Below are 25,197 nucleotides of genomic sequence, written 5' to 3'. Positions count from 1 at the left end.
TAAATATGAAGCTCATAACTTTACTGAAATGGGTAATGTTTTAAGTATATGTTGATGCGATAAATAAGTCATTCATCCAGTTTTTTTTCCAAACATTTTTTTTTCTTTTTAAAAATTCAAGTAAACAAATAAACAACAAAATTTTGAAATTTTTCACTATTTTAGAAATTTGTTTCATTCCTTAGACAATATTCATGAGCTGAAATGGTAAACATAATAACGTGCAAAGAATTCACAAATTAATACCATGCAGTTATATTGATGTTAATATTTACGGAGATAATAATTAATAAATAACAGTTCTCCCAATAGTGTAAATCATCTTAGTGCGTGCCAAGTTTAGGGTAGTGGCTATTGGTGGAGTCGTCTCTGCTAAAACCACAGCATTTCATTTCATCCATATTTTTTTAGCATTAAAAATTTAGGAATTGCAAAATGAAACAAAATTATAATATAAAATAGTGCAATGTTCAACAGAAAATATTTATATATTTTTTCTGAATTGATGAAATTGTCGTCGCAAACAATTGCTTTGTGACACGTCGTTTGAAATAATTATGGTATAAATATTCGTTCAATCTCGGATATAAAGTCACTAAAATGGAGAGTAATAAAAAAAGTTTGTTTTTCACCTCCATAAAATAGAAACTATTTTTTAGCAGCACTAGATCCAAGCACTCGCGTAGCATATGCAGTATTTATCATTCAAAACTTGTTTGGTGTGTCTTTTTTCCCCCTGCGATCAACCTTGAGAAATTCAGTTTCTCAATATTGAGAGTATCCCCAAACATATTTTTACTCATATCTCTCATTTTTATACTTACAGCGATAAAATTTAATTTTTAGGGTAAATGCAATGCGATAAATCAGATAAGATGGAAAAAAATAAGGGTTTACATTGAAGATTTCGAAGTTTGAACAATAATAAATATGTAGATGACCCCTCATCAAGACAAATTGCACATATTCAGGTAGAAAATCACAAACCTTAATTTTTGGTGAAAATTGCTTCATTCTACAACTTTTTAGAACCCAAGATGACGCCATTGTTCAGTTAAAAGTTCTGGGTACTGTACATTACCACGAAATGATATACAGTCGTCCCGATATTTCAGGTTTTTTTTTCTTCATTGGAATTTTTTTCAGCAATGCTCAGCAATCATCATTCACGTGTTTTGTTTACAAAATTTGAGTTGTGTGTTAGGGTGGAAATTTTTTTTTTCGAAATTGATATTGTAATAGAATTTAAAATATGCCTTTATGTGAAGAAATGCTATTTCTAATTTTTTCCCCAAAATTCAAACTTGTGAGGTTTCTCATCGCCCCTGAAGTTTTACGCACGTGTGGAATTCTGTAACATGGCACTGCGAAGGAGGATTTTCTATTCCCCTGAACACGTGATTCGTTAAGTGAACTGGATGTTTTTCCCTTGTTTTCAGTATTCATCTGCAATATTACCCCTTAACTGAGAGGGTGTATAGCAGTCACAATGACGACCAGAAGCTTTTATTGTGACATTTTACGAAATCTTAAAGAGTTTGATTCTCGGGTCTTGCCCACCTATGGCGATGTTATTCTTTGTTATTTGCTGACTCAACGCAATATAAGGGCACAACAATCAAGAAAATATCCAGCTATTGCAGACATTCTTGAAATTATCATGTCAAAGATAGAAAATATTTGGAAAACTGCTTCAATTCCTACGGTTTCTCACCAACGGATATGCAAAATTTTCAAAGACATTTACTGTAAATACAAGAATCTTCAGAAAAATGTGAAACCAAGCAAAGATTCTCAAACTTTCAAGTTGAACTCGAAATTTTTTCAGTGCTAAAACTTGGGGCGAAGCACGGAAATAGTTCGACATTGCAGCATACAAATGCGATTTTGAAGTGTGACAAGTTGAGAAAGGTCCCAAATTTAGAGCAAGATTTCTTGCAAGATCAAAGTACATGCAAGATGGCCATTGGTCAAGTAAATGTCCTAACAATGAAGAAACTGAAAAACAATGAACATAGGAAAATAAAAATGGTATCCCGTTTTAAATGATCTCAAGATGAAACGGAGGACACTAATTCATCAAACATTGAAAACTCATCTATATCCAACGATTCTGAGGAAAGTGATCTATATGAGTCAAAACACAGTTTGGTTTTTTAAAAACTGGCTGTTGCGAAGATATATTTTGGAAAGAGAGAAAATTCAACTGCCCCTTGCCCCTGCAGAGAATCGAACCCATGTCCTTTCACTTTCCAGGTGAACACCAGGGCGTTAAGTAAAAATTAAAAAGGTCTTTTTTTATGGAAAATATCTGAAAATAGGCTGAAAAAACATTTGGCACTTTACTTACTTCCAGGCTCTACTTTTCACATTCTGTGTTTTTAATTTTTAAGAAATATATAATTTTGAAATCTGGTGATTCTCCCGGAGTAACCCCGTAAAAGTATTAACCTAATATATTGATTATTGTGAAAGAGTAGAATTTGATAAAATTAGATTGCATGATACATGGTAATATATCAGCTCGGCTTATTAAAAGCATTTTTTAGTTTTGATATTTTTCAAATAAAAATCAATTTCTTATTTGGTCATTTTTGTTTCTGAGAATCTCTCGCAATACCCACTTTGGAAACCACTTGTCTCTATACAAGGGTGGGAGCAGTTTAAGTGTTAAACAGTGTTATATGACCAATTTTCATTTTTTCATAGAACAAAATTTAATGAACAAAAAGAACGTGATTATTAAAACAAATTTTTTCTTCTGATAATCATATATTTACTGCTGTGCTGCATGTTCATAATCATATTTTTTTAAGCTGGCAACTGTGTTGGTTGGTAACGCATATATCAGACTCCACTCTAATTATAAGGCGACTTGTCAACAATTACAACATGAATTTATTTATAAAAATTCACACACAATATAAGACATCAACATGTTATATACACTGACTCACAGCAACTCATATGTTTAAATTTTTTTTCTTCCCGAGCTTGGCGCGTAATCTGCATACATAGTTGCTTTTAACGCCAAGCATTGGTGAAACTCTGCCACACAATTGCCCTGCAGTCATACTTCATTTGTTTCACAAAGTTTGATGAAACCAAACTTTGCAACCAAATTGGGAGATGTAAGTTTTGTTCGTATCACTGGAACGTGATGAGTCATCCTGAACAGCTTCATCCAACAGCAAAAACGCCGGTTTTAATCTGCCCATGTAGACCACCTTTTCTTCATTTACTTCCACTTTGTGGTCAATCTATACGCAAGACACGGAATGGACCTTTGTACGGGCACTGAAGAGACTTCTTGAAGGGACCACGGCAAATGAAGACATGAGTGCAGGTGGTGAGCTCGTTTGGAACGTAGATCTTTAGAAGTCCATGCCACACAAAATTTGTTCGTTTCATAGACTTGATGATCCTCTGCAATAGGGCAATGTAGTCAGGAGGGTTGGACAATGGCTGATCGTTGCACAGCTGGGCTGTTGAGGTATCAACGTCACTCCTGTATGGTGACCTTAACCCAAGAAGGACCATGAAAGAGCCTAGTACCAGTCTGAGTCTAGGTCTTCCACGACTTGTTTTAGCATGTGGCACATCAAATCTTGTTTGAGAAGCCCATGGAATCTCTCTACCATTGCATTGCACTGTGGATTATATGCAGCCATCCTTGCAATTTGGATAGCAAGTATTTGGGAAAGAGCCTAAGAAAGACCAGATTTAAACTGTCCACCCCTGTCGTATGTTATCTTCTGTGGCGTACCAAATGGAGCAATCCACTCATGTACCAATACTCTGGCGACACTTTCAGCTGTCATATTGGATAGTGCCACTACCTCAGGCCATCTCTTGATTCTGTCTACCATCGTTAGACAGTAACGGAACATGACACATAGTAAGTGGTCCTATCAAGTCTATATGAACATGTGAAAAATGTTCTCTCCCATCAGGAACTAAAAATGCTTTAAAGGCAACTTTGCATACTTATGCACCTTTGTTTTCTGATACAGCACCACACATGCTCTACACCAAACAGTTACATCGTTATTTTGATTACGCCAAAAATAATGGCTATCGATCAATTGTTTAGTGGCGCGGATGCCAGGATGGGATAAATCGTGTAACCAGGGGCGTAGCCAGAAATTTCGTTCGGGGGGGAGGGAACCAAAGTGACGGAACAATGGATTTGGCTATCTTTTTCCCTTTTTTTGGTCATTTTCTCACATTTCGGGGGGGGGGACCAGACCCCCAAGTCCCCCCCCCCCCCGCTACGCCCTTGCGTGTAGCTGTTTGAAAACTTTTTTTCAAAGTTTGAAGGACATATTTTCCCCAGTAGAATTATCACAATAGAGGTGAATATCGGAAGCAGGCATTCACAGTTTCATATTTCCTACACTCACATTCAATATTACCTTTCAGCATATTTTTCATTTCCTCATACCCGGACTGCATTTTGTTCCATAATGGCATATCTGCTAATGCGGGATAAAGTATCCATTACAATATTAATTTTGCCTGTTGAGTACTGAATATCTGTTGTAGACTGAAAAATAAAGCCAAGCTGCCTAAGCCTACGAGGTGAACATTTATCCTGTTTTTGATAAAATGCAAATATATATGGGATCTATGGTCCACAAATAAAGTAAAGGGCCTTGCCTCTGACAAATACCTAAAATATTGAATTACTGAATATGCAGCAAGTAATTCCCTATCATAAGGGAAATCGTTTTGTGTGGGTGACAACTTTTTTTAGAAATAACCAAGGGGTTTTGGGCCATCAAGTGTTACTTCATGTAATACAGCATCCATTCCAAAATCACTGCAATCAGTGACCAAAGCCAGCATTTGCTGAAGGTTGATACAATAAAGTTGTCTTCGCCATAGCGTTTTTTGCAGTTAGAACAATTTTCTACAAGAAAATTGTTCTAAATCTGAATTTTATTCAATGTTCCACTTGGCATGCCCAATCGCTTTTTTGCCCCAATCAGCAACTTATTTAAGGGTGCAAGAATGACTGCACTTTCTGGAATGAAATAGTTATAGAAATTTATAATTCTCAAAAATCATCTAAGTTGGCTAATATTACTACGTTTGGGAAAATTCAGGATTGCATCAATTTTTTCTTTAGTAGGACAACAACCATTTTGATTGATTGTGTGACATAAAAATTAAATTTGCTCTTTGTGAAACTCACTTTTAGATTCGTTAAAATTTCTTCCAAATGCTACCCATACTGCTCTGGATCCTCACTAGCAACCAAAATATTGTCAATGTATGAAAAAACTTAGTCTAAGACACCCATAACCTCATTAATAAATCTTTGGAATGTTTGTGTTGCTAAACAAAGGCCAAAATTTAGAAAGGGAAATTTGAATAAACAAATAGGGTGTTATCATAGCAGTCTTAGGTATATCAGATGGATTAACTGGAATTTGGTGGTATGCTTGAACTAAACCAATTTTAGAAATTATGCACTTTTTATTGAGCATAGGCGAGAAATCATGATGTGTGGTACTGGGTAGTTATCTGGTACAGTAATGTGGTTCAGAGCTTTGTAGTCACCTGTGGGTTGCCAGTCAGACGAACCCTTGGGAACCATGTGTAAAGGGCTGGTCCAATTACTTTTTGAAGGCCTACAAATACCCTTATTTAGCATATAATCAAATTTTCGCTTGGCTATATTGAACTGCGTAGAATTTAATCGACTTGCTTTGGCTGAAACAGGAGAGCCTACTGTAGGTATAAAATGTAATGTGTTGTGCTTTACCATGTTGTGTTTTACAGTGTTTCAAGGTATAAAATTTAACTATGTGATCTCTGTACTTGTGGGCAAAAGATCAGCATACACAGATTTGTGCGAGATTATTTTTACTGCCTAATTGTCACATAAACCTGCACAACCATGAGACACAAGATTCGTCAAAGGGTCAATTAAGTTTCATTTTTTAATGTCAACAAGCAAACCAAAATGCTGCAAAAAATCAGCCCCTATAATAGGCTTGCTGATATTGGCAATGATAAATAGCCACTACAACATATGGCATAATTTCAAGTCTAAAGTGAGTAATTTGACACCATATGCTTTTATACAAGTTCCATTCGCAGCATAAAGACTAAACGTGCTGACAGTAGTTTCTTTACTCATAAATGATCTGGAATAACATGAAACATTGCTGCCTACTTCTGATGGCTCTACCCATTTTTTTGGCCTATAAGAACAGGGCAAAACGCACTCAGTTGCTGCTTCTCCAAATTGAAAATGGTACAAACAAAGTCAATTTTCTTCTTTACTGCATTACAATTTCTGGAATTAGAGTGATATTGACATCGATTATTGTTAGATTGATGGGGATTCAACAATGTCAAATTTTCTATTTGTTTTGTTAATCCATTTACCTGATGTTTGAGATTAACTAGTATTGTGTTTTCATCACCTTTACCAGTGCATTCAAATGGGGGGCATTTACAGAAGCAATCGAGACAGCAGAGCATTTGTAAAATTTATCCGCCATCTGTGCTCATTACCGTCTTAAGATCATCATGGGCCCCCGGGCCAAATGATTTTTCTGAGGCCCTACCAGGCAAATTTTCCAAAATCTCAACCAGATCCCATTTTGTGAGGCCCCCTTTTCTCTTGAGGCCATGGGTCATGCCCGGGTGGGCCCATGCCTTAAGACAGCACTGTCTGTGTTACTTTGTTCAAATTCTCTGAACTGATGGCGAGGAAGGTTTGTACTCTGATAGGCAATCTACAAAACCATAATTTTTTTAGAAAATTATCAATGTGACTTTTACTGAGATCTCTCGTTTGCCTTAACAGCATTGAGGGTGAGCGATCCCTAACCCAATATTCTCATGTAATGTTTGAATTTTTTTCATGTGAGAAATCACAAATTCTGAAAGTAAACAGGCTTTTAAGGTAGAATAAGGCCGATCTGTGATGGGGGGGGGGGGGCTTGGTTACTACATCAGTAATATCTGTGGTTTCAGGGTCTAACAAAGCAACTAATTTGTCGAATTTTACCTGCTCAACGGTAATAAAAAACATCCTTAAATTAGACTTGAGTGGAACAAAAAATAGTTTTACATTCTTCAGTCAAAAATTCAATACTTTGGCAGAAACACGGCCACATTGTGATTTGACTTTCTGATCTCCTAAATTTTCAAGTTTCAGATTTGTCATTATGAGCATGCAAACAATCAGTTCAATATTAATATATGAATATTAAAATCGAATTTCACTCCTAACATTTCAGAGGACACAAGAGAAAGTGAACAGAAGAATCTGGCCTACCTTTTAATCAGCCACATGCCAATCAGTTATTACCAATTAATGTTCTTGCATTGATCCACAAAGGGTCACCCCATTTGGGCTGCTGACTGTGTTGGTTGATAATGCATATAAGACGACTAGTCATCAATTACAACATGAAATTATTTACAAAAATTCACACAAAAAAAGATATCAAGATGTTATATGCACTCTGTCTCATAACAACTGTATATATACAATTTTTTTCTTTTTCCAGTAGCTTGGCACACGTAATCTGTGTAGTCGCTTTTAGCGCCAAGCATTGGCGAAACTCTGTCACATTTTCACTGCTATGCTGCATGCTTAAAATTATATTTTTACTGCTATGCTGCATACTTATATATTCATATTTTTATTGCTATGCTGCATGCTTATATAATCATATTTTTATTGCTGTGCTGCATGCTTATATAATCATATTTTTATTGCTATGCTGCATGTTGAAGCTTTATCATCTTCTTTGCAGCTCGTATTTGACAAAAACTTGGAAAAACTTTTGAAAAAAAAGTTTAGAAAAGCATTTCAGGTAAGTTTTGTGTTGTGAAACTTTAATCAAATTTTACTTTTTTTAATTCGTAGATACCAACTAACTTATCATACTGCAACTTCGCCCATATTCAGAGAGAACTTTAACCAATATATTGTTTTTTTGGGGGAGGGGAATGCAAAGTTTGGATTGACACTGTTCAGCTGTAAAATTATAGCTTGATATGCACTGAATTTTAAAGTTATGAAATTTTTCAGTTCCTTTCCCATTTGAGTTTTACCATCAGAGAATACCTAAGGGTGGCACCGAATGTTCTGTTCAAAACAAGAGAACATTGCTGGTTAACTGTTTAACATTTCAATTATTTTCCCAGTAGCACAAAGATGTCAATCTATATCATAAAAAATTTCAGTTGCATCTATCCACCAATATTGGACCCAAAATAAAGGTCTATTTAAAAAAAAAAGGATGGGTCAGAATACTCTCAATGTAGATGGTTTTGCAACAAGCCCTAGGTTGATTGGAAATGTTCTGCTTCTACACTTTTCTTAAAATTCTTCCAGATTGTTCTGCAACATACATAACAGATTTCGGCATATTCTACTTTGGAGAGACATAACAGCTTTCCTGACGCAAAGTTGAATTTAGAAAGGACGAAAATTCAGCCACCCTGGTGTGGAATCCAACCCACGTCCGCTCACTGTCTGGTGAAAAAAGGACGCACTAGATTATGAAGGCAACAAATCCTTATCTTCCCTCCAAGCTCATGTGCACTGAATGCATGGGCAGAGGTATGGGGGGGGGGGCCCAGCGTCAAAGGGTCAAAGGTGGAGTCGACTGATCTAATGTATATATGCATATATGAATTATCTTGCCCCCCCCCCCAGACTTCCAAGTCTATCTCCGCCTATGGCTGAATGGGACCATACATGGATGGTCTGACCTAACTCTGGCTGAAGCTCGCAATTGCTGACACTTCCACGAGAAGGAGACTTATCCAAGGATGATGTCGCTCTCCACAATCCATACAAGGGTTTTCAACGGCTGACTGATGCGACAAATAATGCCGGGTAGAGCTCTTATCTGACAAGTGAGAGGACATGGGTTTGATTCCATGCAAGATCAGTTGAATTTTTGTTTCCTGAATTCATTATCAGAAAAAATAAAAACTCTGAAACATTTTTTTCATATCCTTTGAGCCGTTTGTCTGTATTTTTAATATCTTTAATTTAATAATAATCTTTGATGTAAATATTTTTTCAAAACAGGTGCGGACTTTAGGCCATTCTGTGTAATTATAGAAAAATTAGGGATCTAAAGGAATTTCTCTGTGGCACTCACCACCATCACTTAGGGGCCATTCAAGTATTACGTCAGCAAATTTTTAGCCATTTTTGACCAGTGCTGGTGGCACACTGGTTAAACACTTTTCTTTTCAGTCATAATGGCATGTGACTCTTCATAATTAGTTTTTTCCAAAAGTGTTCCATCCAATCCTGATCCTTCTGTTTATTTCATTAATGATTCCGTTGTCCATGGTAATTTCTTGTCCCAGGTATACATAGCTTTCTACTTCTATCTCTGTGTTGCTGAGCAAGATTGTCCTCTTTGATGCAAAGGGGTTGAACATAACTTAAGTCTTTTGAAGATGCATTTTCAAGCCCACTTCAATACTTGCTTTTGCCAGTTCTTGTATCATTTTTTCTAGTTCATCTGGATTGCTGTTGATGATAACAATGTCGTCTGCAAAATACAAATGGTTGAGAAATTCTCTATTTATTTCAATTCCTTTCTTATCCCAATCCAGTTTTCTGAATACTTCTACACTCATCTGCAAAATTAAGAGAATTTGTACATTTTGTCTATTTTCACAAAAAGTACTGAACCAAAGGTACTTATAATGCCACCGAAGAAGTATGCAGTGTAGGCGGAGCTGTGACCATAGAGAGGATGATAAGGGCATGAGGTTTTCCGCGATTCTTGTGCTCGTATTCCTCGGCGACATTTGCTGTTTTTCTCTGTGCAACCTGTCTGACTGTGAGAGGGGACCGTACCCCATATAGGACTCATTTTCGGTTCAATATAATACAGGATGTATAGGAATATATAGCAACTGAAGTCAAACGTTGTGTAAATGAATAAGGTCAGAAACGTAATAGGGAGACGTATAGGAAGGGTTCCATTATATTTTCCTAAATGCAGTAAAATCTCCACAAATGATCACCTGTACTTAAACACAAATATGCATCAATGGTCGCCTCTATTTGGTGTAAACTTTCTATGGCAGAGCCCCGAAGGCTCCTCTTTTATTCATTTATCAAATTTACTGATTTATTTTCTTAGAGTGGCAGCAGAGCCCCCGGGAAGTGCACACGGAGCACCGGTTGAGAACCACTGCTTCAGTGAAAAGTTTCCCAAACTTTTTGTGTGTGTTCCGTAGCTCTTCTTTTAAAAAAAATTTCTTTTTCATCTCTTCCAACTCAAGCCCCACCCATAGGATCCTATACTAAACCCACAGCTTCTACCGTCCCTCAGGACCCTCATCGCCCCCTTCCCCCAGGGGGGCGATATTTTACACTTTGGAAAACACTGCTTTAGTGACCATTCTTGGTTATTATACAAGTTGATTTAACGAAAGGTCACCCAGTGGGAGAAGGGAAATTTGAGAAAACAAAAAAAAACCAGTGGAGAAGGAACCTAAATTTGTTGTGAATAGTGCTGTTTTTAGCATTTACATGCTAAGGGGTCTGTCCCCCCCCCCCCTCCGAAATGTGAGGAAATGACCGAAAAGAGAGAACAAGATGGCCAGATCTATTGTTCTATCACTGATCCCCCCGAATGAAATTTCTGGCTACGCCCTTGCAATTTTAACCTCTTTTTAGCATTAATATGTGTGTAAATGTATGTAATTGAAAAATTTTCAGAATAAGTGCTATTTTCAAGTTGTGTGGAAGATTAATTAATTTTTTATAATTTTTCAAATTAATATTGCTCATAATACAATAAAAGTTCATTATAACGAACCGGGGGGGGGTTCCCCCCCAGATCTCATGAATTCCGAAATCCCTGGGCGGGGTTACGAAAACGAGTATATACAAAGAATGCAAGTAAATCCAAAAAATATATACATTATATACATCTTTATTTATTCCTGGGTTGACCAAATCCCAGGTGCCAGGTCACCATGGCGACTGGAAAATCTGTATTGGTGCCTAAAATCTGTATGTGATTGCTAAATCAGAATCTAGGGATGGCTCAAAATTTTCTGATTCCATAATTAACTGTCTTTCAATATGGAAAGGAGCAGAGCCGCAACTATAGAGAGAGAGCAGGCGGGTCTGGTGCTAGAGGCGCTGGACCAGAATGGGAGTCGAATTCACCCTTTAACTGTTTCTTCTACTAAGGGGAGCCAAAACTCTGGCTTGCCCCATGTAACAAAGTATCTAGTTGCGGCCCTGGGAAGAGGTCATCAATTCCAAGAAAGGTCGAAAAAAGATTATTTAAGATACTTCTCTCGTGAAAAAACCATGCTTGGCTCGTACGGAATTTGGCTGGCTCCTTAATTTTTTTCTGATTTGTCAAGCCCTGTATTTATTTATATTTTATGATAGTGTTTATATTTCCCTCACAATCAAATTACATTTCACTTATTTAAGATTTATTTTACTCATATATTGAGTTATATATCAGGTTTTAAATTAGAAAAAAATATTTATTTGCATGAATTTCTTAATAAAAACTCAATTTAAATATTGTTACTGTCCCAAGTACGCAAGCCAAATGGAGTTTAAGTTTTTCTTAAATAAATTTTATATATGTTTGAAAAACATAAAACATGTGGTAAGTTTTATTAATTTATTGATATGTCTAACAGGAAACACAAAATTCATTTACTACGCTTTATTGATTATAAGTACATAGCTGCCAAGTCTCCCGAATTTTTCGGGAATCTCCCGAATTTTAGCTTCATCGCTCGATCTCCCGAAAAGTTCTTAAATCTCCCGAATTTTTACGAAAATCACAAAAATCCCTAATTGTCCCTAAAAATTCCCTACTTCATTAAAAAAAATCCCCGCTTATGAAAACAATCCCTAAGGAATTTCTTGTGGGGCATGAAGCCTCTTTTTTTTTCCCTTTCGAAATGACGTCACACGTCGTAAATGGGGAAATTCCCTTTTTAAAGAAGTTTTACAAACCCTCTGATGGTAACAAAAAAGTTGTTTGTCTTATTGTGCAGGGAAATGGCTTGGCAGCCAATAGTCCTGGATAATAATTGAAGATTATAGTGACGCGCATATGGTCAAAATTTCTTTTGTTGAAGTTACATCCGTGCGATATAACAAAGCATGAATACTGATAAGCAAAAACATATTTAATCAATTTTAAAGATACTTATTCCGATGAATTTCCTTCCATCAAACGTTCCAGAAGAGGGCCGACTTTCCCTTTTTGTACAAGTTGTGTTACGGACATAAACATCGGTCATGGAAAGACTGCCATCAACAGACGTAAAGTGAAAAAAAAACATCAAGCAAGTGTCACAAAAAGTCAGTGTTCTTCAAAAATTGACGGTGTTTTCCTTCATCTTCCGATGATTTTGGGGTCATTCGCGCAGAATGTTTGTTCACAGCGTTTCTGATTGAACACAATATTTATTTTTACATCATTGAAGTTTTGGCCTCCAATTTCACTTGTTTTTTGCGTAGGAATTTTATTCCCAAGGGTTTAACTTCCACGTGTGTAAAATCCCTATTTTAATTTGACTTCGGTTTTTGAGTAGGGATTTTATTCCCTACGCTTTAACTTTGCATGTTTGGAAAATCCCTATTTTATTTGGAAAAATCCCTATTGTATTTATTAGGGAGTGGTTTTAGCATAAAATACGGGTTTGCGCGAAAATCTCCCGAATTTTCATTTTCAAAAGTTGGCAGCTATGTAAGTATTAGAGAGGGCTGAAAAATACTGTATCTAGATTGTTTTTGAAGATTCTGAATAAATTATCATTGAAGAAAATGCTTAAAATGCATGAATTTATCATAAATGTGTAGCTATATTTAATATTGCTTACTTTTTCTGTCAGGAAACTGTGCGGAATCACGAGGAACTTTTCCGTTTTTTTGTAATACAATATGTTCTATTAACAGAAGGTTATACTGTACATGCACAACCGAATGTAGTCCACACAAACCATAAAATACTGTGGAACTGCCTATCTCAACATTTGTGGGGGTTTTCCAGGGAAAGACAAGGCGTTTACTTCAAGGGGCTCCAAACAAAGCTATTCTTATTCTGCAGAACCACAAACCCCGTCTATAGCCGATTTTTTTCACCACTGTAATTTCTTTACATTCCAATTAGGATCATCTATGGAACTGCTTCTGTTGGCGTCCCTGTTTCACTGATGGCCATCCATTAAGGGCAAATAAAGAAACAGAAGAGAAAAAATTAAAAAAAAAGCTTTTACCAAAGCCCTGACCGGCGCTGGCGGCGTCAAAAAGAATGTAGTTTTCATTTTCGGAGAGAAGTCCCCATATGGACGGATGTCTCCAGGTGACACATTCCCCACGAAGGCGACACACTATACACTCCCTGTCCTTCTAATTAGGAAATAGTGCTGTTATTCAGAAAACTTACATTGTAGCAGAACTGAACGCTATTGAAATTCTCTTTGTCAGCTGCAGAAGGTGATGCCGCCTTTAACATGAAACCCCCCCCCCCCTCAAATACATGGAATAAAAACATTTTCAAATGTTTGGAAGAATTTCGGAAACTGATTTTTTTTCTTTTCTCTTCCCATCGTCTTTCTCCCAAAAATTTAGGCCCTGGGGCCACCGTGCAGAGTTTTTCATGGGGGGGGGGGGAATCCCTCGAAAGAGGTATACTCAAAAAAGGAGAGGGTGTTCGTCCCCTCTTTTCTTCTCATTTTGCAGAATAAGAAACTGTCAAAGATTTCAAGAAATGTGCAAAATAAGTGGTTTTTTTTGGGGGCCACCCATTTGGCTCAGGTTCCCAGAGCATTATCCTGATTGCCGTAGCCTAGTTACGAGTCGTGGGAGTCCATGGCCCTGCTTATAGCCCGCGGAGTGCCCTTACCCCCTCCGGTAAACACGCCACTAGATGCCACGGACGAGTTATAACTAGGAGTGAAGATCATTTTATTGTCGGGGGGAAAGCATCAAAACGACTTCTCGAGATCGACTGATATTCAAAATTACTGAGTGCTGCGAACGCAAATAGGGTATGTAAACCCATCCCCCCCTCTTTTCGGTCATCGGCGGGAAAAAAATAAATTCGTCCGTAAAAAAGAAGTTACCGTGAGAGGAGGAACCCTATTAAAACCTTGAGAATAATTCTTCATTTTGAAATAAACGCAATTTTGAATAACATAAGTAAGATGTACGAAATACTTTTTAGAAATTCTCAATTTAATTTACAATGGAACATAGAAAAAATTACAGTAATTTCTGATAAGTAAGTAGCTTCCTGAAAAATGGCTGGGAAAAAAAGTTCTTGCGTAAAATCGCCACTTTTTTTTTTACACGTCACAGCTTCGTATAAAAGCCGAAACACACTGTACTGACGTGACGTGATTATTCGGAGTCTAGGTGTGGAAAACGTATCCATGCGATTTTTTTAAGGGGGGGGGGGGGGTTGAGCCAGCTCTTCAAAATTGATAGGGGCCCTCGTTTCCATTGGCCCAATACAAATTTACATCTATGACAGGTTCCAAGCACTTCCCTATGAAAAATCGGGATCCTCGCGAAAGATCTGTCCAAAAGCTCAGTTCATTAGAGACAGGATCATCTTTGTCGTGGAGGGAAAAATATGTATGATCGAAACAGTATTTTTCGCTCCTCCCCCCCCCCCTTCCCCAGAATTAGCAGCCCCTCAAGATTTCCGCCTGTGAAAACTGCCTTCTTCCCTGGTTCCGGCCCTGGCTATCTCGGTGTTGGGGTACTGGAAACAGGGCTGCAACTGAGGAGGGATCAAATGTCCAGGGTGCCGGACCGGGGGGGGGGGGTCACAAATTTCATCCTTTAACCTCCTTTCAACATTACTTGAAATATTTAAAATTTATATATACAGGGTGATTATAAAAAAACTATCCCGACATATGGGCCCCTAACTATCATACCATTCACAGAAACTGAATGAAATTTTGGCATAAGGTATTTTGATGTATGCGCTCAAGAATGATATGGAAAACAACAGTTTCACTTTAACAGTTACGGTTACAGTGAGAAAATTTCGAAAATATCAAATGGCAACACCAAGTATTTTGTATTGGAATGTGATCTCCATTGTGAAAAACCCTGAATAGCATTCGAACGGCAACTGTAGCATGAAAATCATCGGCGGTAGATAGGCTAAAAGTGAGGACAACCAATAAGGACAGAGAAGCAGCATAAAATAAAGCATTTTATTGTGTTTCACAAATTTTCCACATGACCTTGTGGAGGACTAATCAGGCTGGGAGATCAGCCGAAGAAACGGTGTGGCGAATGAAACGAACACTAATGCTCTGGTGCACGGCAAAGTCCTTTTTACTTTTTCCTTTCCTAGCTCCGGGGATTTTCGTGCTACAGGTGCCATTCCAATGCTATTTAGTGTTTTTCAGTATGGAGATCGCATTCCAATACAAAGAACTTGGTGTTGCCATTTGATATTTTCGAAATTTTCTCACTGTAACCGTAACTGTTAGAGTGACACTGTTGTTTTCCATATCATTCTTGAGCACATACATCAAAATACCTTATGCCAAAATTTCATTCAGTTTCTGTGAATGGTATGATAGTTAGGGGCCCATATGTCGGGATAGTTTTTTTATAATCACCCCGTATGTATATATGTATGTGTGTGTGTGTGTATATATATATATGATCGAAACATGAGCAATGCTAACATAAATAGTTTGGGAATCCCTGATTTTAAAGGAGGAAATTTCATATTCCTAGTATTAGAATGCAATGGTACCTGGCTCAGAGGCTTTGAAATTTTCCATTCATTTCTTATTTTCTTTTTTTATGTTAATTTTATTTATTTGATTCCTCATCAAAGGCACCGGAATCTAGGAGAGGAGGTTATTTGAGCCCCCCCCCCTTCCCAACCCCAATAAATTTTGTAAGGGGGGTTGAGCCAACACCTACTAGAGAATTTTCAGTGGGTGTTGGCTGAGCCTCTCCCCAATAATTTTTAGAAAAACAATGCATGCAGTGCGCAGACCTCGCAGCGCTCCTATTTTTCCTACTTCTCCTATTTGTTAGAAATCTCCTCCTATTTTCCTACTTTCGTCGCAGTTGCCCTATTTTATCCCTTCCTTCCTTTTATTTACGGCCAATGTCTCGCTACGAAAATTCCGAGAAACCGCAAAATGTCACTGCTTTCCGTCCCTTTTTGACGTGCTTTATGCACAACTCGCTACTTGAAAAAGAGGGAAAAAAGAATTTTTTTTTCAGTTCTACGGGAGCAGGGGATGGCAATAACTATCTTCTCGCTTCCTATAGTCAAGGAAAGCGAATCTGTTTGGGACATCGGTTGCTGTAAATATCGGTTGGCCAATCACGCCTGACGTAAAGCGTTGTCGTGAGCCGTATTGCACTCTGTAGGATGCAGTGCTTTTCTTATTGGTGAGTGGATGGCGTGTCGCTCTGGGTGATTCACGTTGCGCGCGGCATAGAAAACCTGCTCCTAAGAAAACCCGGCTTTACGGGATAGAGCCCGAGCCCCGGTCTGGCTTTACGGGGGGTGGGGGACGAGCTGATTACCCGCTCGCTAAACCGTTTTTTTTATCCTTTAGAAATAACTTTCAGGTTTCTTTATCTTCGGAGTAAGTATTACGTCAGCATCGATGGTGGGGGAAGGTGTTCCGATTTGCTGACTTTGATGATGGAGAGGGGTGTTAGGATGATGTTTACTTCGCACCCACCCTTTATACAAATATGAAATATTCTTAATGGCATCTTACTCAGTGCGCCAAAAACGAATAAAACTTTTTGCTAGTTTTTGGGCACCTGAACTAACATTCTCCCTATTGAGTCTTCTACAGAGCCACTTTAGTGATCTCTAAATACACTCATTGCCATAAAAATTTGCGCACCAAGAAATAATTGTGGGATCGAAACGAAAGTTGGCATGAAGGTACATGTCGGGCAGATATGCAAATGATTAGAAATGCAGCGTGATTGCGCATTGCGTAATGCCACTAGAGGGCATTGAACTTCGTTCTCCTTGGAGTATAAAACAGGTAAGCAGAGCTTGCTGGAGTGTATTTAATCGTTTGCGAAGGAAATGCTGAGGTAGACATGCCGTTACGCCGCCGTCGAAGACCATATGAGCAGTTGTCAGAGTTCGATAGGGGAAGAATCATCGGGATGATGGAAGCTGGGTGGTCAGCTCTGCGAGTAGCTCGTCAACTAGGCCGTTCTGATTTTACTGTGAGGAGGTGTTGGGACCAGTGGACAGAAGAGACGTCATTTACACGGCGACCAGGTTCAGGACGCCCTCGACAGACCAGTCGTCGAGAAGACCGTCACATTGCGACAACCCAGCATAACTACCCAGGATTCTGGTCTGGCGAAATCGATACACAAAGGAGAGAGACACATGATTTCAAAGAAATTTCTAGTTTTAACAAAAGTGAATTTATTAATTCTTTAACAATTAAATAAGTTAGGAATAACAGAATTATTTCTCAATTTTCATACCGTAGACCAATGCAAGTCCGTTATCTCAATCTAGTCCGACTGCAGGAGTTAGGCGATCTTTATCGGATCACACGTGCCGTGACGTCATCGACCTTGGAGGAAGGTCACGATCCGAGATGAAACCTCACGTGGCGGGAAGAGCTGCAAACAACGGCCGAGATGACGATCGGAAGCAATGATCGATGCGGAACCATTCATCGACCTTGTCGGAAGGTCACGACCCGAAGCGGGAAGAGCTGCAAACTCGACGGCCGGAAATGACGATCGGAAGCGATGCGGAATCATAAGACGGACGGATGAACGATGACAGGAACCGGGAACGATTGACTAGAGATGTGGCATGATGGGTCCGGAACCAGCCGGCGATGTATAAGCACCAGTGAGACAAACTATTTCATTTTTCAGATGACTCACCTTCACCTAAAGTGATGTATCTCGAGTTGAAAGGCGAGAACGAATGCGGCTTAATGCGAAGTGGCGGCGGGAATTTATACCTATAAAAGGAAATACGGAACGATCCAACTCCTGGGACCGACCATCTCAGAAAAATACACATCAGAGCACAGCCAATAGGAAAATACAACGTCTAATTTACATAAATAAATGACAATAGATTTTTTATAGGAACTTTTACAAAAATAAGAATGGCAATAATAAATTTGGGATGGCAAGTTGGACATCCTACGAGGTTAGTCGAACTAGAGGCGCATTTACAGCAACTGTGGAACGAGATGTCTCAGGACATCATACAGAACTTGTATGCCTCAATGCCCGCTCGTATCGCATCGTGCATTCGCGCTAGAGGGGGGTCCAACAGAGTACTAAAACTTCTGTTCATCTGTACTTTTTTCTGCAATAAATGATCCTTTTTCTTGGATTTTCTAATCACTTACTTATATCAACGTAGTACTTACATGTGTCAAATTTCGTTTCATTTTGACGACTTCTTCTTGGTGCGCAAAATTTTATGGCAATGAGTGTACTTAGCGGATCCAAGTGCCCTGGTCCTGTGCCGCGCATCATACAAGTGATCCGTGATTATGCCGCGGATCACTTGAGTAATTTGGAAATGGGCTGCGGATAACTTGAGTGTTACAGAACAGCACTTGTGACCGCGCCAGTGCTCTAAAACTGTGCAACATGTCACTCAAGGGATCTATAAATGTGTCACGGATCGCTTAAATGGTCTAGAATTATGTCACGGGCCACTTAAGCGATCTGTGAATGTGCCGCTTGGTTCATTTTTACAAAATTAGGTGTACAGGCCAAGTGTTTACCGTGGGTCAAGGGTTACCTATGGGCTTATAGGTAGGGTCGCAATGAATTTCTTAAAAAATTTGAGTTCTTGGCCTACAAATAACATTGAAATTAACTGAAATTCATTGTAATAAGATATTTTCTTTCGAAATTTTAATTATTAAAAAAAATATTTTTTGATTAAAAATATATATTTTTGATCGTCTGGTGGGGGGAAGACCACGAGCCCCCCACTTACATCTCTGATCCAGCCACTACGCGTAAGGAGGTGGGGGCAGAGTGCTGACGAAATTTTGCTGAAAGGGGAGGATTAGAGTTTTGCTAATTTTTTCTAACAAGGGGAGAAGGGGTCAAAAATCGCTAAAAATTTTCTGACGTAATGCTTGAACGGCCCCTAACCCATGGCCTAAATATGGCGTGTCTCAAGTGGCCTTGGTACACTTGCAGATGAATAAAGTGGTTCGGGGAGCATTCCTACCTCATTTAAATGACCCGCGGCATATTTCCAGATAACTCAAGTGGCCGTGGCACATTTCCAGATTACTTGAGTGACCTGCGGCACATTTACAGATCGCAAATAATCTGCGGCGTTGTTCTAGATCACTTAATTAAGTGGCCCGCGACACGCTTTCAAATCAATGAAGTGGCCCCACACTGTTCACAAAAGGTTGAGTTGAGTTGTAATGGGCCGCTTGATTCATTTGGAAATGTGCCACAAGTCACTTGGATGATCTGAAAGTGTGCAGCGGGCCACTTGAGTGGTCTAAAAATGTGTCAAGAGTGCCACTAAAATAATCTATAAAAAATGCATCGAGCCACTTAAAGTGTTCATGTATTGCGAACCATTAGGTGATATGTGTGCTGCGAGCCACTCAAATGATCTCGAAGCGTGCCGCGGGCCATTCAAATGATATGTAAATGTTCCTCCAGACACTTACAGTAATCTGCAACTGAACTACGAGCCACTTAAGTGAACTGGGGGTTTGCAGCGTGTCGCTTAAGTGATTTGGAAATGTGCTTGGAGTCACTTACGGGATCTGTATATATTCCATTGGCAGCATAAATGATCTGGAAATGTGCCGCTGGCCGCTGAAGTAATCTGGAAATGAGTCCTACTTAAATGATTTGATGGTCGTCCATGAGCCATTTGTGTGGTTTTGTTATTTGTAATGGGCCACATAAGATAACTCTGAGGTGCCATTGGTTAGCATGTGTGTTTTAAGGCACAACTAGGTTCATGTGTATGCTATTGACGACTGCCGTTGTCTATGAAAAAAAATTCATAAACATAATATGCAGGCCATTCTAATCGTTGTATCCTTCGGGTGTAATGTAACTCCAGGAGGTGTTACATCAGCGGTTTTCAACATTCAGTAGAGTGTTGGCCATTTCATTGATTTCGAAATGTGTCGCGGGTCACTTGAATGATGTGTAAACATGCTGCGGGTACTTGAGTGGTCTGGAACTCTGCTGTGAGTCACTTAAGAGATCTAGGAATGTGCCACAGGTTATTTAAGTGAAGTGGAACAGCAGCTGGGGTAACTTGGGTAATCTTTAACTGTGCCACGGTGATCTGCGAATGTGACGCGAGCCACTTGAATGACCTGAATCTGTGCTGCAGGGTCTCTTGAACGATATGGAAGTGTCGCTTGGTTCATTTTTGCAAAATAAGATTTGAAGTTGTGAGCCACAACAGATGACTCCGAGCCACATTCGGCCCGTGGACAATGGGTTAAGCATGCATGGGTTACATTTTTATGGCACCTAGACAGGTATGTTTTCTTTCTTCGAAAAGAACGGGAGGGGGGGGGGGGAATTAATCACGATCAATAGTTGGACTTTTCAAGTAACAGTAGCAATTTGATTAATTTCTTTTTAGTTTTGCTATGTACATTGTTTTCGATACCACATTCTGTGGAAATGAAAGATTTTTAAATTCATTAGAACTTGAGTTTCCTAAAATATCTATAGATAATACTATAATTAAATTATATAAGGTGTGAATCTTAATGGCATGACATTTTTAAATGCACGATAATTCGGGAATTCCATTTTTTCTCTCCATTTTTTCTTTCTCAATGGTGTTCCTATTTTTCCTACTTTTTTTTTCAAATTTTCACTTCGAGGCCTGGGTGCATCCTCTGTTTCCTGCGTATGCATTTCAGCCCCGTATATACGGGATGGCCAGCCAGGGCCATCTTAAGAGTATCATGGGCCCCCGGGCCAATTGATTTTTCTGAGGCCCTAACAAACAAATTCTCAAAAATTTCAACCAGATCTCATTTTTAAGAGGCCCCTCTTCGCTTGAGGTCCCCAGGGCCGTGCCTTAAGACGGCACTGCGACCAGCAACTTTCAGTGCTCTCTCCCCACTCATTGTTAATTTCTTCATGTCGGCACCTCTGTTGTGAAGGCTCGAAAAATGTTTCAGGCCTTCGATGTTGTTAATAAGCTTAATACACTGCTTAATACACGATGCTGGTTCACTTTACCACCTCCCACTTTTTTTCTTTTTTTCTGTTGTCTCATGTCCCCCGTCTCCAAGGTCACACTCAACAAAAGAAGAGATGCTGTTGAGCTTACCGACAGTACAAGCAAGAGAAAGGATTCCCCCCCAAGTTATCTCCAGGAGGTGGCTTCAGGCCACCAGCTCTGGGAAGATGCAATTTAGGATGGATGATTTCCAGGGTGATTGCGAGATAAGACTACTATTGTCACAGAACAAGTGCATTGAGATTCTAAAGAAAAATAAAAAAAAATAAAATTTTGAGCAGATTTCTACTATTTGGAGAAATTTTTTGTCAAAAATCTTTTTCTGAGTCAAGTGTGTGAAACAACATATGCACTCAAATTTTTGGGGTGGCCGAGCCGGCTCTTCAAAAATGTTGGGGGGGGCTTGGGCCCATGGGCCGGATACAAGTTTACACCTATGGTTGCTTTGTGACGTATTTTCTTGATATTAATGTATGTTTTTTCCACCCCAATTACATCTAGAGCTTTAACAGCAGCAGATGTGAAGACAGAGTCAAATGCTTTCTCAAAATCAATGAAGGCCACATACAATGGTAATTGGTATTCCTTGTATGTTTCTAAGTTCCCTGATTGTTTGGATCATGGGCGGAGATACGATGGGCGTGGGGGCATTGCCCCCCAGCATCAGAGGTGGAGTCGACTGATCTAATGTATTTATGAATTGACATCATCATGGTGCCCCCCAGCAATAATGATCGTGCCCCTCAGACTTCCAAGTCTATCTCCGCCTATGGTTTGGATGTGATCCATTGTACCAGGGGCGTAGCCAGAAATTTCGTTCGGGGGGGGGACCACTTCATTTCGGGGGGGGGGGGACCGAAGTGACAGAACAATGGATTTGGCCATCTTTTTCCCTTTTTTCGGTCATTTTCTCACATTTCGGGGGGGGGACCAGACCCCCAATTCCCCCCCCCTCGCTACGCCCTTGCATTGTACTGAATGCACTTCGAAATCCTGCTTGTTCTTTTGGTTGAGCTTAGTCCAATTTGGATCCAAGCCTATATGTCAGCATTTTGGTGAAGGTTTTATAAATTACTGATAGGAGGCTGATTGGTTGATGTTTTTGATATCCTCTTTTTCACCCTTTTTGTAAAGAACCATCATTGCGTTATTCGAATCTTCAGGCACATCTAATTTTGTGAGACAATTTGTGAATTAAGCAGCTAGTATACTGGCAAATTCTTCTCCTGCTGCTTTAATGTCTATTGAAATCCCACCTTCACCCTGGCATTTCTTTTTTTTAATACATGTCCTAGCTTTGTAGACTTCTTCTTTCAGCACAGGCACTACTTGTACAAATTCTGCTCCATTTTTTTTTCTTCCTGCTCCCTTTCCTCTGTCCAGATCCTGTTCTTCATATTTGTATAGAGCAGCGGTTCTTGACATTTTTTGACTCGCAGAGCCCTTTGCAGTGTATAATTTTTATGGCGGATCCCTGTTTAACTCGAGGAGCCCTTTTTAGTATATTTTTTATATGGTGGTACCTTTTAGACCTCTTTTCTTTGTTTGTTCATTAAATTTTTTGATTAATTTCATTATCCTCGAGTGGCTGATGAGTCCCTGGGAAGTGCACACGGAGCTCCGGTTGAAAACTGCTGGTGTAAAGTATTATAAAATTTCTCAACTATATTAATGATTTCATTTCCATCTTTTGTGATGGTTCCATCTTTCCTTTTTAGTGCAAAAATTTTCTTTCTCTCAACACAGTTTTTGTTTTGTTGATTTTAATCTCCTATTATCTTCCAGTGCTTTCTTTACAAAATTGCATTCAAACTTCCTGACATCTTCTGTAATCCGCTTTTGTACTGTCTTATAAAGTTCTGCATATTCCACTTTTGATTTAGGGTCATTCTTCTTAATCTGAAATTCTCTCCAGTCTTTCATCAGTTTCTTTGTTTCTTCTGTTATTTTTTTCACTGGTTTGATTTCTTTTTCTGAAGCGACTTTTTTGCTACTTTTAAGGAAGTGGTTAAAGTTTTGTTCATCTTGGTGACATCTTGTCCATCCTTTCTTCATCTTGTCCATTTACTATCATCCTTTTCATCCCCATCGGTGTTATATAGCAAATCACAAATTGCTTCTTCAGCTCTAACTGGAATTTATATCGATGTTCTTGAATCTTTACCATATCTGACAGTTTTTGTATTTTTGATAAGTTTCACTCTTTTCATTCTAGTGTGAAGCCTTATTCTGCATCTCACTAGTCGATGATCATTTCCTGTATTCAATTTGTTGAGAACACCGCAGTCTTGGATCACATGCTTCTTATTAAATAGGATGTAGTCCATCCCACTAGTTGCTCCAGTTGGGCTTCTCCAGGTCCTCTTTCTTTGGGGTTTCTTAAAAAATTAATTCATTATGAATAACTGTTCGCTCTCTGCAAATTCAACGGGTCAGTTTCCTCTGTTGTTTTGTACACAGTAACCATGATTTCCAACTGAGCTTTCACTATTTCTTCTCTTTCCAATTCTGGCATTGAAGTCATCTATTAGTATTTTGATATGATGGTTTCCTTTACTGTGCAGCTAGTCTAATTCTTCATAAAAGTCGTTCTTCCTCAGAAAAGCTTGTTATTGGTTCATAGACTTGTATAATCTGTATCCAGTATATGCTAGATTAGAGATATAAAATCAAGGAGAATATTCGAGAGTATTCTCTGTTAGGATTACTATTATAAATAACTTGAAAATATTCTTATAAGTCCTTGATGAGAATATTCTCCTGTTATTTATAATATATAGTTACATATAATATCCTCGAGAACATTCTCTGAAAGCATGGGCAGAGATATGGAGGGGCGGGGGGGGGGCATTGCCCCCCAGCGTCAAAGGTGGAGTCGACTGATCTAATGTATATATGTATTGACATCATCATCATCATGGTGCCGCCTCCCCAGACTTCCAAGTTCATCTTCGCCTATGTCTGGAAGGACTAATTTCATAAATTACTGGGGAATATTCTTATAGAAAATAATAAGAATTATTCTCTGAAGTTACTAATAATAGTCCTTCCAGAGAATATTCTTCAGTTACGGAAATCTTTCCAGAGAGTATTATCAGGAATATATGTAATAACATGTATTATACACTGGTCAAATAAATAAAGAGAATTTTTGTATTTTATCGAATTTCATGAAAAGAACTCTCGTGACTTGTATGCAGCCACAGGAACCCGTGTATCAAGGGTGACTGTTTCCAAAAGACTTCATGAGAGAGGGTGGTTTGCAAGAAGACCCCCTGTTTGCGTCCCGCTCATTTCTGCGGACAGGAGAATCCGTTTATCATGGTGCAGAGAGCATAGAGATTGGGCGACCGTTCTCTTCACTGATGAGTCCCGGTTCAGCCTAAGCACCGATTCTCGCCGTACGTTCATATGGAGAGAACCAGGGACCCGCTACCTACCCTCTAATGTCCGCGAAATCGACCATTATGGCGGAGGAAGTTTAATGGTCTGGGCGGGCATCATGTTGGATGGCCGCACACCTCTCCATGTTTTTGAGAGACACTGTGACTGGTGTGAGGTATAGGGATGAGGTCTTGGAGCCCTATGTTCGCCTTTTCAGGGGTGCAGTTGGCCCAGAGTTCATTTTAATGGACGATAACGCGAGGCCACATAGAGCTCTTCTGCTCGACGATTTTCTAGAGAGTGAGGATATTCGCCGGATGGATTGGCCAGCCAGATCTCCAGACCTTAACCCTATAGAGCATGTCTGGGACGCTCTGGGGAGGGCAATTGCAACTCGCAACCCCCCTCCGGGAACCATCCATGGAATGAAAACAGCGTTGCTGAACAAGTGGGACCAATTGCCACAGGAAATGATAAACGGCCTTATTTCAAGTATGAAATCACGCTGCGAGACCTGTATATCTGTAAGAGGGGACCATACCTCCTATTAACCTATTTT

At 39.1% G+C, this 25,197-nt stretch overlaps 1 protein-coding gene across 1 annotated transcript in view; it reads left to right on the top strand.

Moving 5' to 3' along the window:
* The window catches only part of LOC149074103 (uncharacterized), a 239,115-nt gene that overhangs the window by 139,266 nt on the left and 74,652 nt on the right, over positions 1–25,197 (top strand). Inside the window, exon 14 of the mRNA XM_089247324.1 lies at positions 7,782–7,841. Within this exon, the coding sequence (XP_089103450.1) occupies positions 7,782–7,841 (60 nt within the window). The remainder of the gene's footprint in view (positions 1–7,781; positions 7,842–25,197) is intronic.

The sequence above is a fragment of the Pholcus phalangioides genome, unplaced genomic scaffold, assembly GCF_987345545.1.
Source record: "Pholcus phalangioides strain wild (caught in Gottingen) unplaced genomic scaffold, Ppha-v1.0 ptg000017l_1, whole genome shotgun sequence".
Classification (NCBI taxonomy): domain Eukaryota; kingdom Metazoa; phylum Arthropoda; class Arachnida; order Araneae; family Pholcidae; genus Pholcus; species Pholcus phalangioides.
This window is presented reverse-complemented; position numbering and strand designations above follow the sequence as displayed.